The sequence below is a fragment of the Macrotis lagotis genome, chromosome X (genome assembly GCF_037893015.1).
Source record: "Macrotis lagotis isolate mMagLag1 chromosome X, bilby.v1.9.chrom.fasta, whole genome shotgun sequence".
NCBI classification, from domain to species: Eukaryota; Metazoa; Chordata; class Mammalia; order Peramelemorphia; family Peramelidae; genus Macrotis; species Macrotis lagotis.
Window position 1 is genome coordinate 220,327,706 of NC_133666.1, and position 12,245 is coordinate 220,339,950.

At 36.2% G+C, this 12,245-nt stretch overlaps 1 protein-coding gene across 18 annotated transcripts in view; it reads left to right on the forward strand.

Moving 5' to 3' along the window:
• The window catches only part of ARB2A (ARB2 cotranscriptional regulator A), a 490,274-nt gene that overhangs the window by 30,714 nt on the left and 447,315 nt on the right, over positions 1 to 12,245 (forward strand). For 8 of the 18 annotated variants that reach the window (XM_074201383.1, XM_074201382.1, XM_074201399.1 and 5 more), the window contains exon 2: positions 3,078 to 3,201. The exons of 4 other annotated variants lie outside the window; for them this stretch is intronic. In XM_074201383.1, the coding sequence (XP_074057484.1) occupies positions 3,096 to 3,201 (106 nt within the window). In that variant the 5' untranslated portion in view covers positions 3,078 to 3,095. Of the gene's footprint in view, positions 1 to 3,077; positions 3,202 to 9,086; positions 9,169 to 9,484; positions 9,563 to 10,850; positions 10,903 to 12,245 lie in introns of those variants that run through there. 6 more of the 18 variants (XM_074201395.1, XM_074201394.1, XM_074201393.1 and 3 more) reach the window with 4 other exon arrangements.

Sequence of the window (12,245 nt, forward strand, 5' to 3'; positions counted from 1 at the left end):
AGAGGAGCTAGATTCATAATTTTTCTAGAAGAGTACAGTTCTGTTTTTGGAGGTCTGCTGTACAGGTGGTTCATATGCTTTGCTCAGTAAAATTCAGTGATTTCTTTTTGCTTTGAGGATCAAATGAAAATTCCTTTCACTTTTTAAATTTTGTTTGTTTTTATTGTCATTAATTTTTTATTTTTGTTTTTATTGAATTTTACAATTTTCCCCCTCATCTTGCTTCTCCCCCCCCCTCCACAGAGGCCAATCTGATAGTTTTTACATCGTTTCCATGCTGTACATTCATCAAAATTGAATGTGTTGAGAGAAAAATCATATCCTAAAGGAAAAAATAAAATATAAGTGATAGCAAAATTATATATTTTTTTAAATTATATATTTTTTTAAATTAAAGGTAATAGTCTTTGGTCTTTGTTTAAACTTCACAATTCTTTCTTTGGATACAGATGGTATTCTCCATCACAGATATCCTAAAATTACCCCTGATTGTTGACTGATGAAATGAGCAAATCCATTAAGATTGATCATCACTCCCATGTTGCGGTTGTAGTGTACAATGTTCTTCTGGTTCTGCTCATCTTGCTCAGCATCAGTTTATGCAAATCCTTCCAGGCTTCTCTGAATTCCCATCCCTCTTGGTTTCTAATAGAACAGTAGTGTTCCATAATGTACATATACCACAATTTGTTCAGCCATTCCCCAATTGATGGACATTCATTCAGTTTCCAATTCTTTGCCACCACAAACAGAGCTGCTATAAATATTTTTGTACAAGTGATGTTTTTACCCTTTTTTCATGATCTCTTCAGGGTATAGACCTAGTAGTGGTATTGTATTGCTGGATCAAAGGGTATGCACATTTTTATTGCCCTTTGGGCCTAATTCCACATTGCTCTCCAGAAAGGTTAGATGAGTTCACAACTGCACCAACAATGTATTAGTGTCCCCACATCCCTTCCCCACAGTGTCTTAGTGTCACCACAGATTTCCCACATCCCTTCCAATGTTGATTATTGTCCTTTCTGTTCACATTGGCTGGTGTGAGGTGGTACCTCAGAGATGCTTTAATTTGTATTTCTCTAATCAGTACTGATTTAGAGCAGTTTTTCATGACTATTGATTGCTTTGATTTCCTCAAATGTAAATTGCCTCTGCATATCCTTTGACCATTTGTCAATTGGGGAATGGCTTTTTTTTTTTATTATTTATAAATTTGAGTCAGTTCTCTATATATTTTAGAAATGAGTCCTTTGTCAGAAATACTAAGTAAAAATTGTTTCCCAATTTACTACATTTCTTTTGATCTTGGTTGTAATGGTTTTGTTTATGCAAAAGCTTTTTAATTTTATATAATCAAAATTATCTAGTTTGTTTTTAATGATGTTATCCATCTCTTCCTTGGTCACAAACTGCTTCTCTTTCCATAGATATGACTGGAAAACTATTCCTTGATCTCCTAATTTGCTTATAATAGTCTTTTATGTCTAAATCCTGTATCCATTTTGATCTTATCTTAGTATAGGGTATCGAGATGTTGGTATCATCCAAGTTTCTGCCATACTAACTTCCACTTTGCCCAATAGTTTTTATTGAAGAGAGAGTTTTTATCCCAGAAGCTGGACTCTTTGGGTTTATCAAACAGCAGATTACTATAATCATTTCCTGCTATCTCTTTTGCACCTAGTCTATTCCACTGATCCACCACTCTATTTCTCAGCCAATACCAGATAGTTTTTGATAACTGTATATGGTATAATTTTAGATCTGGTAGGGCCAAGCAACCTTCTTTTGCACTTTTTTTCCATTAAATCCCCGGAAATTCTTGACTTTTTATTTCTCCACATGAATTTATTTACAATTTTATCTAACTCATTTAAGTAAGTTTTTGGAATTTTTATTGGTAGGGCACTAAATAAGTAGTTTAATTTAGGTAGAATTGTCATTTTTATTATATTAGCTTATCCAATCCATGAGCATTTGATATTTGCCCAGTTATTTAAATCTGATTTTATTTGTGTGAGAAGTGTTTTGTAGTTGTTTTCATAGAGTTTCTGAGTCTGTCTTGGCAGGTAGATTCTCCCACCTGCTGCACACTGCTCTCTGGCCTACTTCCAAAGCCTAAGGCTGTTTTGAGGTTAGTCCTAGGTCTCACCCCACTGCCCTTGGGCTGACTCTCTGCTCTCTTTCTCTGCATCACCCACATTTTCCTGAGACAGTCCTTGTTGGTAGATATTCTTCTCCTTTGTTCTTATCTGGATTTTGTGGATTTGAATTCTGTGAAGAGCCTTAATTCATATTAATTTTGAGGGAAAGCCAAGAGACCTAAGCACCGGGCCTGGCTTCTCTCCGCCATCTTGGAAGGCCTGTACAAGCTGGTTCCAATCTACCACTCCAGGCTTAATAATTTATACATGATGTTTCTTTACATCCACTGCAGTATGGCCAAATTGGTCTTCTTGTTGTTCGTCTTGTTGTTACTTTTACTTCCATCTCCATTCTCAGGGACTTTGAACAGTTTGTTCTCCAAGCTTGGAATATGCTTCCTCCTCATCTTCACCTTTTAGAATCTTTTACTTTCCTTTAAAGCTCTTTTTAAATGCTGCCTTCAACATGAGGCCTTTCTGCCTTCCCCCCCAATTTCTAGTGCCTCCTTTCTAAATCACCCTATATGTTTCATATATACATATATATGTAATATACACACACACACACATATTTTAATATTATTTTCATGTGTATTTGTTTTCTCATCCAATAGAAAGTATACTCTTTGATGGTAAGCATTGTTTCATTTTTATGTTTATTTTCACAGTTGTTTGGTTTAAATAGGTCAAAAAAATAGGAAAAAAAATAGGAAAGATTCCCTTAATTGTGACTTTATAACTAGCACAGTAAACATTTACAAATTTTTGTTTTATTTAAAATTTTAGAAGTTATAATTTGTTTTATTTAACAAATAAATTCTAAATTTTGTTTAGACTTCTTAAACATTTTTGAATAGTTGACATCAAATGAAATGGGAAACCAAAATGAACATTTAAAATTGGCTAATTTATTACTTTGGTTCATTCTAGACTCTCATCTGAGAATTGATGTCCATTTTCATCATTTCTTTAATTTGGTTGACACTTTGGATAAACATGGCACAACTTCAGCAGGGAGGTCCAGATGAAAAAGAAAAAACTACAGCACTAAAAGGTATATAATTGTTTTTGCTTTTGATTTCAAGTGATTTAAGAAGGGGTGTTGACAAAAGTATTGGAGATTTTGTAGACTATTCTGACTCATTTCAGTTCTGTCATTAAAAATAGAAATGCCTGTACTTTTTGTATTTTTCTTAGCAAATTAGTGTAATTTGAAGTTTGGGATTCTAGGACAATATGTGGAAGGGGTGGTATTTTCCTTTATGTGCTACTATGTTGGCAGAGGGAAGCTCTCATGACCACAAGGTCCCACAAGTCCTTTAGTTTGGAAAAATGGAGACTATCCTGCCTCTTCTGGGGCAGAGTTCTGTTCCCAGCCTATTAGTCCTAAGTCATGCCTTGGGAAGTAGGGGCAGCTGCCAAGACTGTGGGATCCAATGCCTGTATGATACTTATGAAGGAGAGAACTGGTGGGATGGGAAGATAGATCATCATAAGAAAACAGGAGATAGCAAAGAGAAATGACTGCTAAAGGAAGAGTGGAAACTAAATGTAGGAGTGCTAAATGGTCCAATGGGTTTTCATCAATTTTTTTTTCCGAGTTAATTAGGAACAGATATGGTAGGTAAGGAACAAAGAACCTGTACTTGTTATGAAGGTTGTGTTTCTGGAATTGGTGCTGATGTGTGCTAGGAGAAATGCCTAAGGAATTGGGTTAGTTGATATTCACACTTCGCTCTGATGGGAAAAGGACCTTTCAAACATTATTTGTAGCTCTGTCAAACATTACTGTATTCTGGCTGAAGACTTAGAGGGTTGTAGGCTTCTGTGGCTTTTTCATTTAATGGATAGGAAAGCAACTGAGATACCTTCATTCTATTAATACCTTAAGCATAATAGGACCCAAATAAATCACAAGATGTGACAGGAAAGGATCATAGGTGTCACCTAATTCAGTATTTAGTCACTTACCTTTAAAGATTTTTTTTTTTTTTTTGCTGTTGTTGCTTCCTCAAATTCATGAGGAAATTTAAACCTTTGGAGGCTAAAAGATTTATCTGGAGGGACATAGCTGGGACTAAAATTCAGGGTTTTTTGATCCCTTGTCCAAAGTTCCTAAATTTTTTTTATTGGTTAATATTAATGGACAATATGGTCTAGTATTCTGTGCCTGCCAGAGAAATATAATAAATCTCATTTATAGGGTTCTTTCCAAAGCATATCTCTCTTTGAATGTTTTATGCCCTTTGATCCTCAAAACACCACCATGAAAGAGGTTAGTACATATGTTATTTCCCCATTCTGTAGATGAGTTAACTAGGTGTCACAGCACATAGGGGCTGGACTTGGGTTAGGAAGACCCTGGGAAGATTACTTAACCTCTGTCTGTGCCTCAGTTCATCATCTGTAAAATGGGTATCATAATGACACTTCTCTCACAAGGTAGTTATGAGAATCAACAGAGGTAGTATTTGTAAAAGGTGCTTAGAACAGTGGCTACAAATAGGGCTGAATAAACACTTAGTTCTTTCCTTTTTCCTTCAACCTCAGTTTCTTCATCTGTAAAATGGGAGTAATAATAGTACCTATCTTTCAGGGTTGTGAAGATACAGTGAGGTAACATGAAAAGTTCTTTACCACCTTAAAAGCCCTATATAAATAGTAACTGGTATTACTATTAGACAAGTGAAGAAGCCCATAGAATTGCCTGTAATTGTAAACTAATGAATGGATAGCTACTAAAATCCTTGTGGTCTAGTAGAAAGAGCCCTGGCCTTGTAGTTAGGAGGGACCCAACTTCAACCACTGCCTACTTCACTTGGTGAAGGTGGTGATCACGAGCAAATTGTTTAACTTTACTGAGCCTTGGTTTCCCTGAAGGTAAAAATGGGCTAATAATGTAGTACCCATAGTACTTACTGGGTTTTTCTGAGGATCAAATGACATATATGTCAAACAATTTATGCTACATATAGCACTATATAAGTGTCAGATGACATTATTCTTCCTTAATCCAGATTTTGATTCTCAATCCAGAGTGTCTTTTAGTCTTATCATTATGCCTCCTGGCACATACCATATTGCCTCTTTCATTGTTCTAAAGCTACCCCTTTCAAATTTCAAATTGTGTTTCCTTGGAAGCACTGTGAAAATGGGTTAGGTTTTGCAATCAAAAATAATCTAGTCAGCATTCTTGAATGCCTACCAAAAGGAGTGAATGACATTATGACAATGAAATTGCCACTTCCAGGAAAATACCATGCCTATGCTCCCACCATAATGAACACTGATGAAGTTAAAGAAAAATTATGGAAACCTGGAAACCCTTATCATCAGTGTACCAAAAGAGGACAGACTTATAATTTTGAGTGACTTTGATGCTAGAGTAAACTCAGATTACCAGACATGGCAGGGAGTCTTGGGAGGTATGAAGTTGGAAACAGCAACAGCAATGGCCACCTACTCTTGAAGCTTGCACATCTCCTAACCTTCTTGTTAGAAACACTGTCTTTAGTTTACCTAAATACATGCAATAAAACTGCCTAGATACATCCTTTATTAAACATTGGCATCTAATTAACTATGTGGTTGGAAGGAGAAGAGACAGAAAATATGTGACAGTGACAAATATAATGTGTAGTGCAGAGTGCTGGACTGATCACAGACCCATCCTCTCCAAGCTAAATACTCACATTCAACCAAAGCAGTGGCCATAAGGCAGAATGAATACAAGAATTCATGTCAAGAGATTAGGGTGTCTCTCTGATGGGTAACAGTTTTTTGCTAATTTGGAGGGAAAACACTTGCAAACATCAAGACTGTTTTGATGAAAATGAGGAGAAATACAGAAGCTGCTAAATGAAAAATGAGAACTCCACAAGGCTTACCAGCAGGTTAGATCATCCATTTCTAAGAAGGCAGCATTTAATTCCATTAATAATAAAGTACAAGTGAAGCTTAGATGTAGGACTACTGATTCAGTAAGAAGGCAAATGAAATTCAGTTTTATGCAGACAGTACAAACCAAAATGCTTTTTATAATACCCTGAAGGCTTTTTATTGGTCAAAGACCTAGGATGCATCTCAACTGTTTAGTGCTGATGGATACACATTGATCAATGATAGGGACATGATCCTAGAAGATGGTATGAACACTTCCATAGTGTTTTTAACAGACCATCATCAGTCAGTGCTGAAGCCATTGAAAGTCACTAGCTGAAGTTTCAACTGAAAACGAGGTTTTGAATGTCATTAGACTCCCTTCAAGTGGTAACAGCTAACTGAAATTTTCCAGGTTATATGGCATGAAGTGGTTATTCCCAAGAATTCAAGGATGCCTCCATCATCTATCTCTATAAAGATAAAGGGAATAGATTTTCTTGTGACTATCACAGGAGTATTTCTCTTAGTCATTGCTGGTAAGATTCTTGCCAAAGTTGTCCTTACTGGCTCATTCTTCACCTGGAAGATGGTCTTCTCCCTGAGAGCCAGTGTGGCTTCAGAAAGGATCGAGGAACAGTGATAAGATGTTTACTGACCAACAACTTCAGGAAAATTGCCAGGAACAGAACAGAGGTCTCTATACAACGTTTGTAGATTTTGAACAAGGTCTTTAAAACTGTCAAATGTGGGGGGTTTATGGAAAATTATGTCAAAATTTGGTTGCCTGGAGAAGTTGAGCTGTATTGAACATCAGTTTCATGATGGCATACATCCCTGGGTTAGTGGATGATGCTCTCAAGATTTCCTAGTTACCAATGGAGTGAAACAAGCCTGTATCCTTGCTCCCATACTTTTTAGCATGATGTTTTCAGCCATGTTAGCAAACGCTTTCACTGAGACTGAACATGGCCTCAAAGTCAGCCACCACATTGATGACAAATTCTTTAACTTGAAAAGTCTACAAGCCAAGACCAAGGGGGAGGGAGTGTTGGTGCATGATCTGTTTGCAGATGATTATGCACTCAATACAGCATTTGAAGCTGAGGTACAACAAAGTATGGATCAGTTCTCTGCTACTTGTGCTAATTTTGGTCTATCAGTTAATACCAAGAGAACACAGGTCTCCATCAGCCAGTACCACACCGTCCATATGTAGAATCATTGGTTACAGCAAATGGAGAAGCTTTGAGAACAGTGGACAAGTTCACTTTCCTTGGCAGTGTCCTTTCCAGGGAGGTACACATTGACAATGAGGTTGACACTCACATTGCCAGAGCTAGCTCAGTATTTGGGAGGGTCTGAAAGAAAGTGTGGGAAAGAGGAAGTAGTAGACTGACTACCAAACTGAATATTTGCATGAATATATTCACTACTATATGCCTGTGAAACCTAGACAGTCTACCAATGCCATGTCAGGAAACTGAATCACTTCCATTTAAATTGTCTTAGGAAGACTCTGGAGATCACCTGGCAGGAGAAGATAACAGCCACTGAGGTCCTTTCTTGAGCTAAACTGCCTAGCATTTCAACATTACTACAGGGGTGCAATTATGATAGGCTGGACCACCCAGCATGGTGTGCCCTCTTCAGTTAGGGTGCTGAGCTCTCTGAGGAAGGCAGAATAGAAGCAGCTCAAAGGAAACTTGAGAAAAGTTTGGAGTACCTATCCCAGTTGTTCACATGAACTGTTTGTGCCCAACCTGTGGTAGAGCTTGTATTGAGCTGATCAACCACAGTCAGACACACTATAATTTATCTCAAGTAAAGTGTTGTCATTTTGGTTTTCAGTGATAATCAAGAGAAGAACCAAACAACCCCTTTCAAGCTTCAAATTGTGTCTCCTATATCCAGTATTCTGCAATTAAGTGAATGAATTTGGGCTCAACCTGGCTCTTCTCTTATCATGATTTCCTAACCTTAAGTATCATTCTTTTTAGATTGAGTATAGTGCATTTTAAAAAGTTGTTTCCAAAAGATCTTCCCTTTGCTCTCCCTCATGGACACAGAGCTGACCTTGAAGTAAGGATTGAAGCAGAAACAGACCTACTAACCACGGACAAATCACCTCTGAATGCCGTAGGCTATTGGTATCAACCTTAGATAAAAGGAGCTCAATGGGCAGCATCTTGTCTTAGAAAATCTCAAATGAGCATTATGTATTTTATTTATTTTGTTAAACATTTTAACAATTATATTTTATTCTAGTTCTGAGAAGAGTCTAACTTCTCTACATCACTCAAGTTTCAGAGAAGGTGCTGACCTGTGTTGGTCAAGAGTTTCTTCACCTGGAAGTTTGCTACACAGAAGAAATTAAAGATTCAGTACTCCATTCTCCCTTGGTTTCCCCTCCCTATGTCTGTATCCCAAGTCTTGTGTTGCTTCCCTTTATTTTTTTCCCTGACTCATCTTTTTATTCAGTAACTTTTTTTTATTCAACTGCGTGCTCTGTGCTTGTTGTCCAAGAACTAGGGTTTAGTTTGTGGATAGTCTAAGGCTTTGGTTTGTTACTGATGTCTGATTAAATAACATTTATAAATTTTATTGTTTTCTTTATAGGAGCATATGAGATGGGGCCCATAGAAAACTTTTATCTCTTTTTCTTAATAGCTTATTTAATCAATGGTTTATTTTATTTTTTCCAATTACTTTCAAAGAAACTTTTCATCTTTCATTTTTATAAGATTTTGAGTTCCAAATTTTTCTTTCCCCCCTTCTTCCTTCTTCAAGACAGCAAGCAGTCTGATTCAGGTTATACATATACCATCATCTTAAACATATTTCTTCATTATTCATGTCATGAAAGAAAAATCAGAACAAAAGGAAAAAAACCATGAGAAATAAAGAACAAAAAAAGTGAAAATAGTTTGCTTCGATCTGCATTCAGACTCCATATTCTTTCTCTGGATACATATAGCATTTTCTATCATGAGTCTTTTGGAAACGTCTTGAATCACTATATTGCTGAGAAATGTCTCTTTTTTTTTTCTTAGGTTTTTGCAAGGCAAATGGGGTTAAGTGGCTTGCCCAAGGCCACACAGCTAGGTAATTATTAAATGTCTGAGACTGGATTTCAACCCAGGTACTCCTGACTCCAGGGCCGGTGCTTTATCCACTATGCCACCTAGCCACTCTACTTTTTTTTTTTTTAAGAAAGGTTTTTACTTATTTTGAGTTTTACAATTTTCCTCCAATCTTGCTTCCCCCACCCCCGCCACAGAAGGCAGTCTATTAGTCTTTACATTGTTTCCATGTTATACATTGATCTCAGTTGAATGTGATGAGAAAGAAATCATGTCCTTAAGGAAGAAAAATAAAGTATAAGAGATAGCAAAATTTCATAATAAGATAACGTTTTTTAAAGGTAATGGTCTTTGGTCTTTGTTCAAACTCCACAGTTCTTTCTCTGGATACAGATGGTGTTCTCCATCGCAGATAGCCCAAAATTGTCCCTGATTGTTGCAGTGATGGAATGAGTAAGTCTGTCAAGGTTGATCATTACCCCCATGTTGCTGTTAGGGTGTATAATGTTTTTCTGGTTCTGTTCATCTTGCTCAGCATTAATTCATGCAGATCCTTCAGGCTTCCCTGAATTCCCATTCCTCCTGGTTTCTAATAGAACAGTAGTGTTCCATGACATACATATACCACATTAAGTCATTCCCCAATTGAAGGACATTTATTTAATTTCCAGTTCTTTGCCAACACAAACAGGGCTGCTATGAATATTTTTGTACAAGTGATGTTTTTACCCTTTTTTTTATAATCTCTTCAGGGTATAGATGCAGTAGTGGCATTGCTGAATCAAAGGGTATGCACATTTTTGTTGCCCTTTGGGTGCAATTCCAAATTTCTTTCCAGAAAGGTTGGATGAGTTCACAGCTCCACCAATAATGTATTAGTGTCCCAGATTTCCCACATCCTTTCCAACACTGATCATTGTCCTTTCTGGTCATATTGTCCAGTCTGAGAGGTGTGAGGTGGTATCTCAGAGATGCTTTAATTTGCACTTCTCTAATAAATATTTAGAGGAATTTTTCATATGACTATGGAGTGCCCTGATTTCCTCATCTGTAAATTGCCTCTGCATATCCTTTGACCATTTGTCAATTGGAGAATGACTTTTTTTTTTTTTTTGGAATATTTTACTCAGTTCTCTGTATATTTTAGAAATGAGTCCTTTATCATGAATACTGATTGTAAAAATTGTTTCCCAATTTACTACATTTCTTTTAATCTTGGTTACAGTGATTTTTGTCTGTGCAAAAGCCTTTTAATTTAACGTAATCAAAATTATCTAGTTTTTTTAGTGATGTTCTCCATCTCTTCCTTGGTCATAAACTGCTTCCGTTTCCATAGATCTGACTCCTTGATCTTCTATTTTGCTTTTAATATTGTTTTTTATGTCTAGATACTGTATCCATTTTGATCTTATCTTGGTATAGAGTGTAAGGTGTTGGTCTAATCCAAATTTCTTTCATACTAACTTCCCATTTTCCCAACAGTTTTTATTGAAGAGAGAGTTTTTATCCCAATAGTTGGACTCTTTGGGTTTATCAAACAGCCAATTACTATAATCATTTCTTGCTATTGCACCTAGTCTATTCCACTGATCCACCACTCTATTTCTTAGCTAATACCACACAGTTTTGATGCTTTATAATATAATAATTAGTATAATATAATTTTAGATCTGGTAAGGCTAAGCTTTTTTCATTGAATCCCTTAAAATTCTTGACTTTTTATTTTATTTTATTTTTTTAGGTTTTTGCAAGGCAAATGGGGTTACATGGCTTGCCCAAGGCCACACAGCTAGGTAATTATTAAGTGTCTGAGACCAGATTTGAACCCAGGTACTCCTGACTCCAAGGCCGGTGCTTTATCCACTATGCCACCTAGCCGCCCCTGACTTTTTATTTTTTATATGAATTTACTTACAACTGTTTCTAACTCATTAAAGTAATTTTTTGGAATTTTGATTGGTAGGGCACTAAACAGGTAGCTTAGTTTTGGTAGAATTGTCATTTTTATTACATCAGCTTGCCTTATCCATGAACGGTTGATGTTTGCCCAGTTATTTAAAACTGTTTTTATTTGTGTGAGAAGTTTTTTTTATCATCAGCATTTTCATATATTACCGACAAAAAATGACAGGAAGACATAGAAAAAGAAAATATTTAAAATAACTGCAATGTAATACATTTTGTAGTCAACTTGCAAAGGGAATGCACAGAAACTATATGAACACAATTACAAAATATTCTTCACACAACTTCAGAAAAATCTAAATAACTGTGGAGAAATACTATCATGGGATTGGTTGAGACAATATGAGAAGAATGACAATGCCCAAATTCATTTATTTAATGTCATGCACAACTTACTTTAAATGAGACTTACTTTAAAGAGGTAGGGAAAAAAGAACAAAATTCATCTGGAGGATTAAAAGGTCAAGACTATCCAAGGGAATCATGGGAAAAAAATCTGAAGTGCATCTAGCAGTGTCAGTTGTCAAACATTATTACAAAGTAGTAATTATTAATATTAGAGAAGAAATAGAGCAGTTGTTCACTGGTTTTTTTTGACCTTTAGAAAGATTTTATTTGTTTTGAGTTTTTTTGGTTTTACAGTTTTCCCCCATTCTTGCTCCCCCCCCAATAGAAGGTAGTCTGTTAGTCTTTACGTTGTTTCCATGGTATACATAAAGAATTTATCTTACCCTATGGGGTAGTAAGAGGAGAAAGAAAAGGGAAGGGAGACACTAACAGAAGGAGGGCAGAATGGAGGCACAAGTGGGAGAAGAAAGGGGAAAGAGAAAGGGGGAACAGAAAGGAGGAAGGTCAGATTGAGGAAAGTGGTAGCCAAAAGCAAAACACTGCTAAGGAGTAAGGTGAGAGGAAAGGGAAAAGCATAAATGAGGAAAATTGAATAGAGGGAAATAATAAATTAATAATCAACTATTTTATACAACTCAGTGTATGTTAGTGTCTCTTTGAACCAAAGCTGATTAGAGTAAGAGTCAAATGATGTTCATTTGCTCCCTTCTTTTCCTTTACTGAAATAGGTCTTTTTGTACTTCTTGTGATGTTATTTAACCCTTTTCTTCCTCCCTCTTTCCTTTTCTCCCAGTATAATCTTTAATTTTTTTATATTATCATT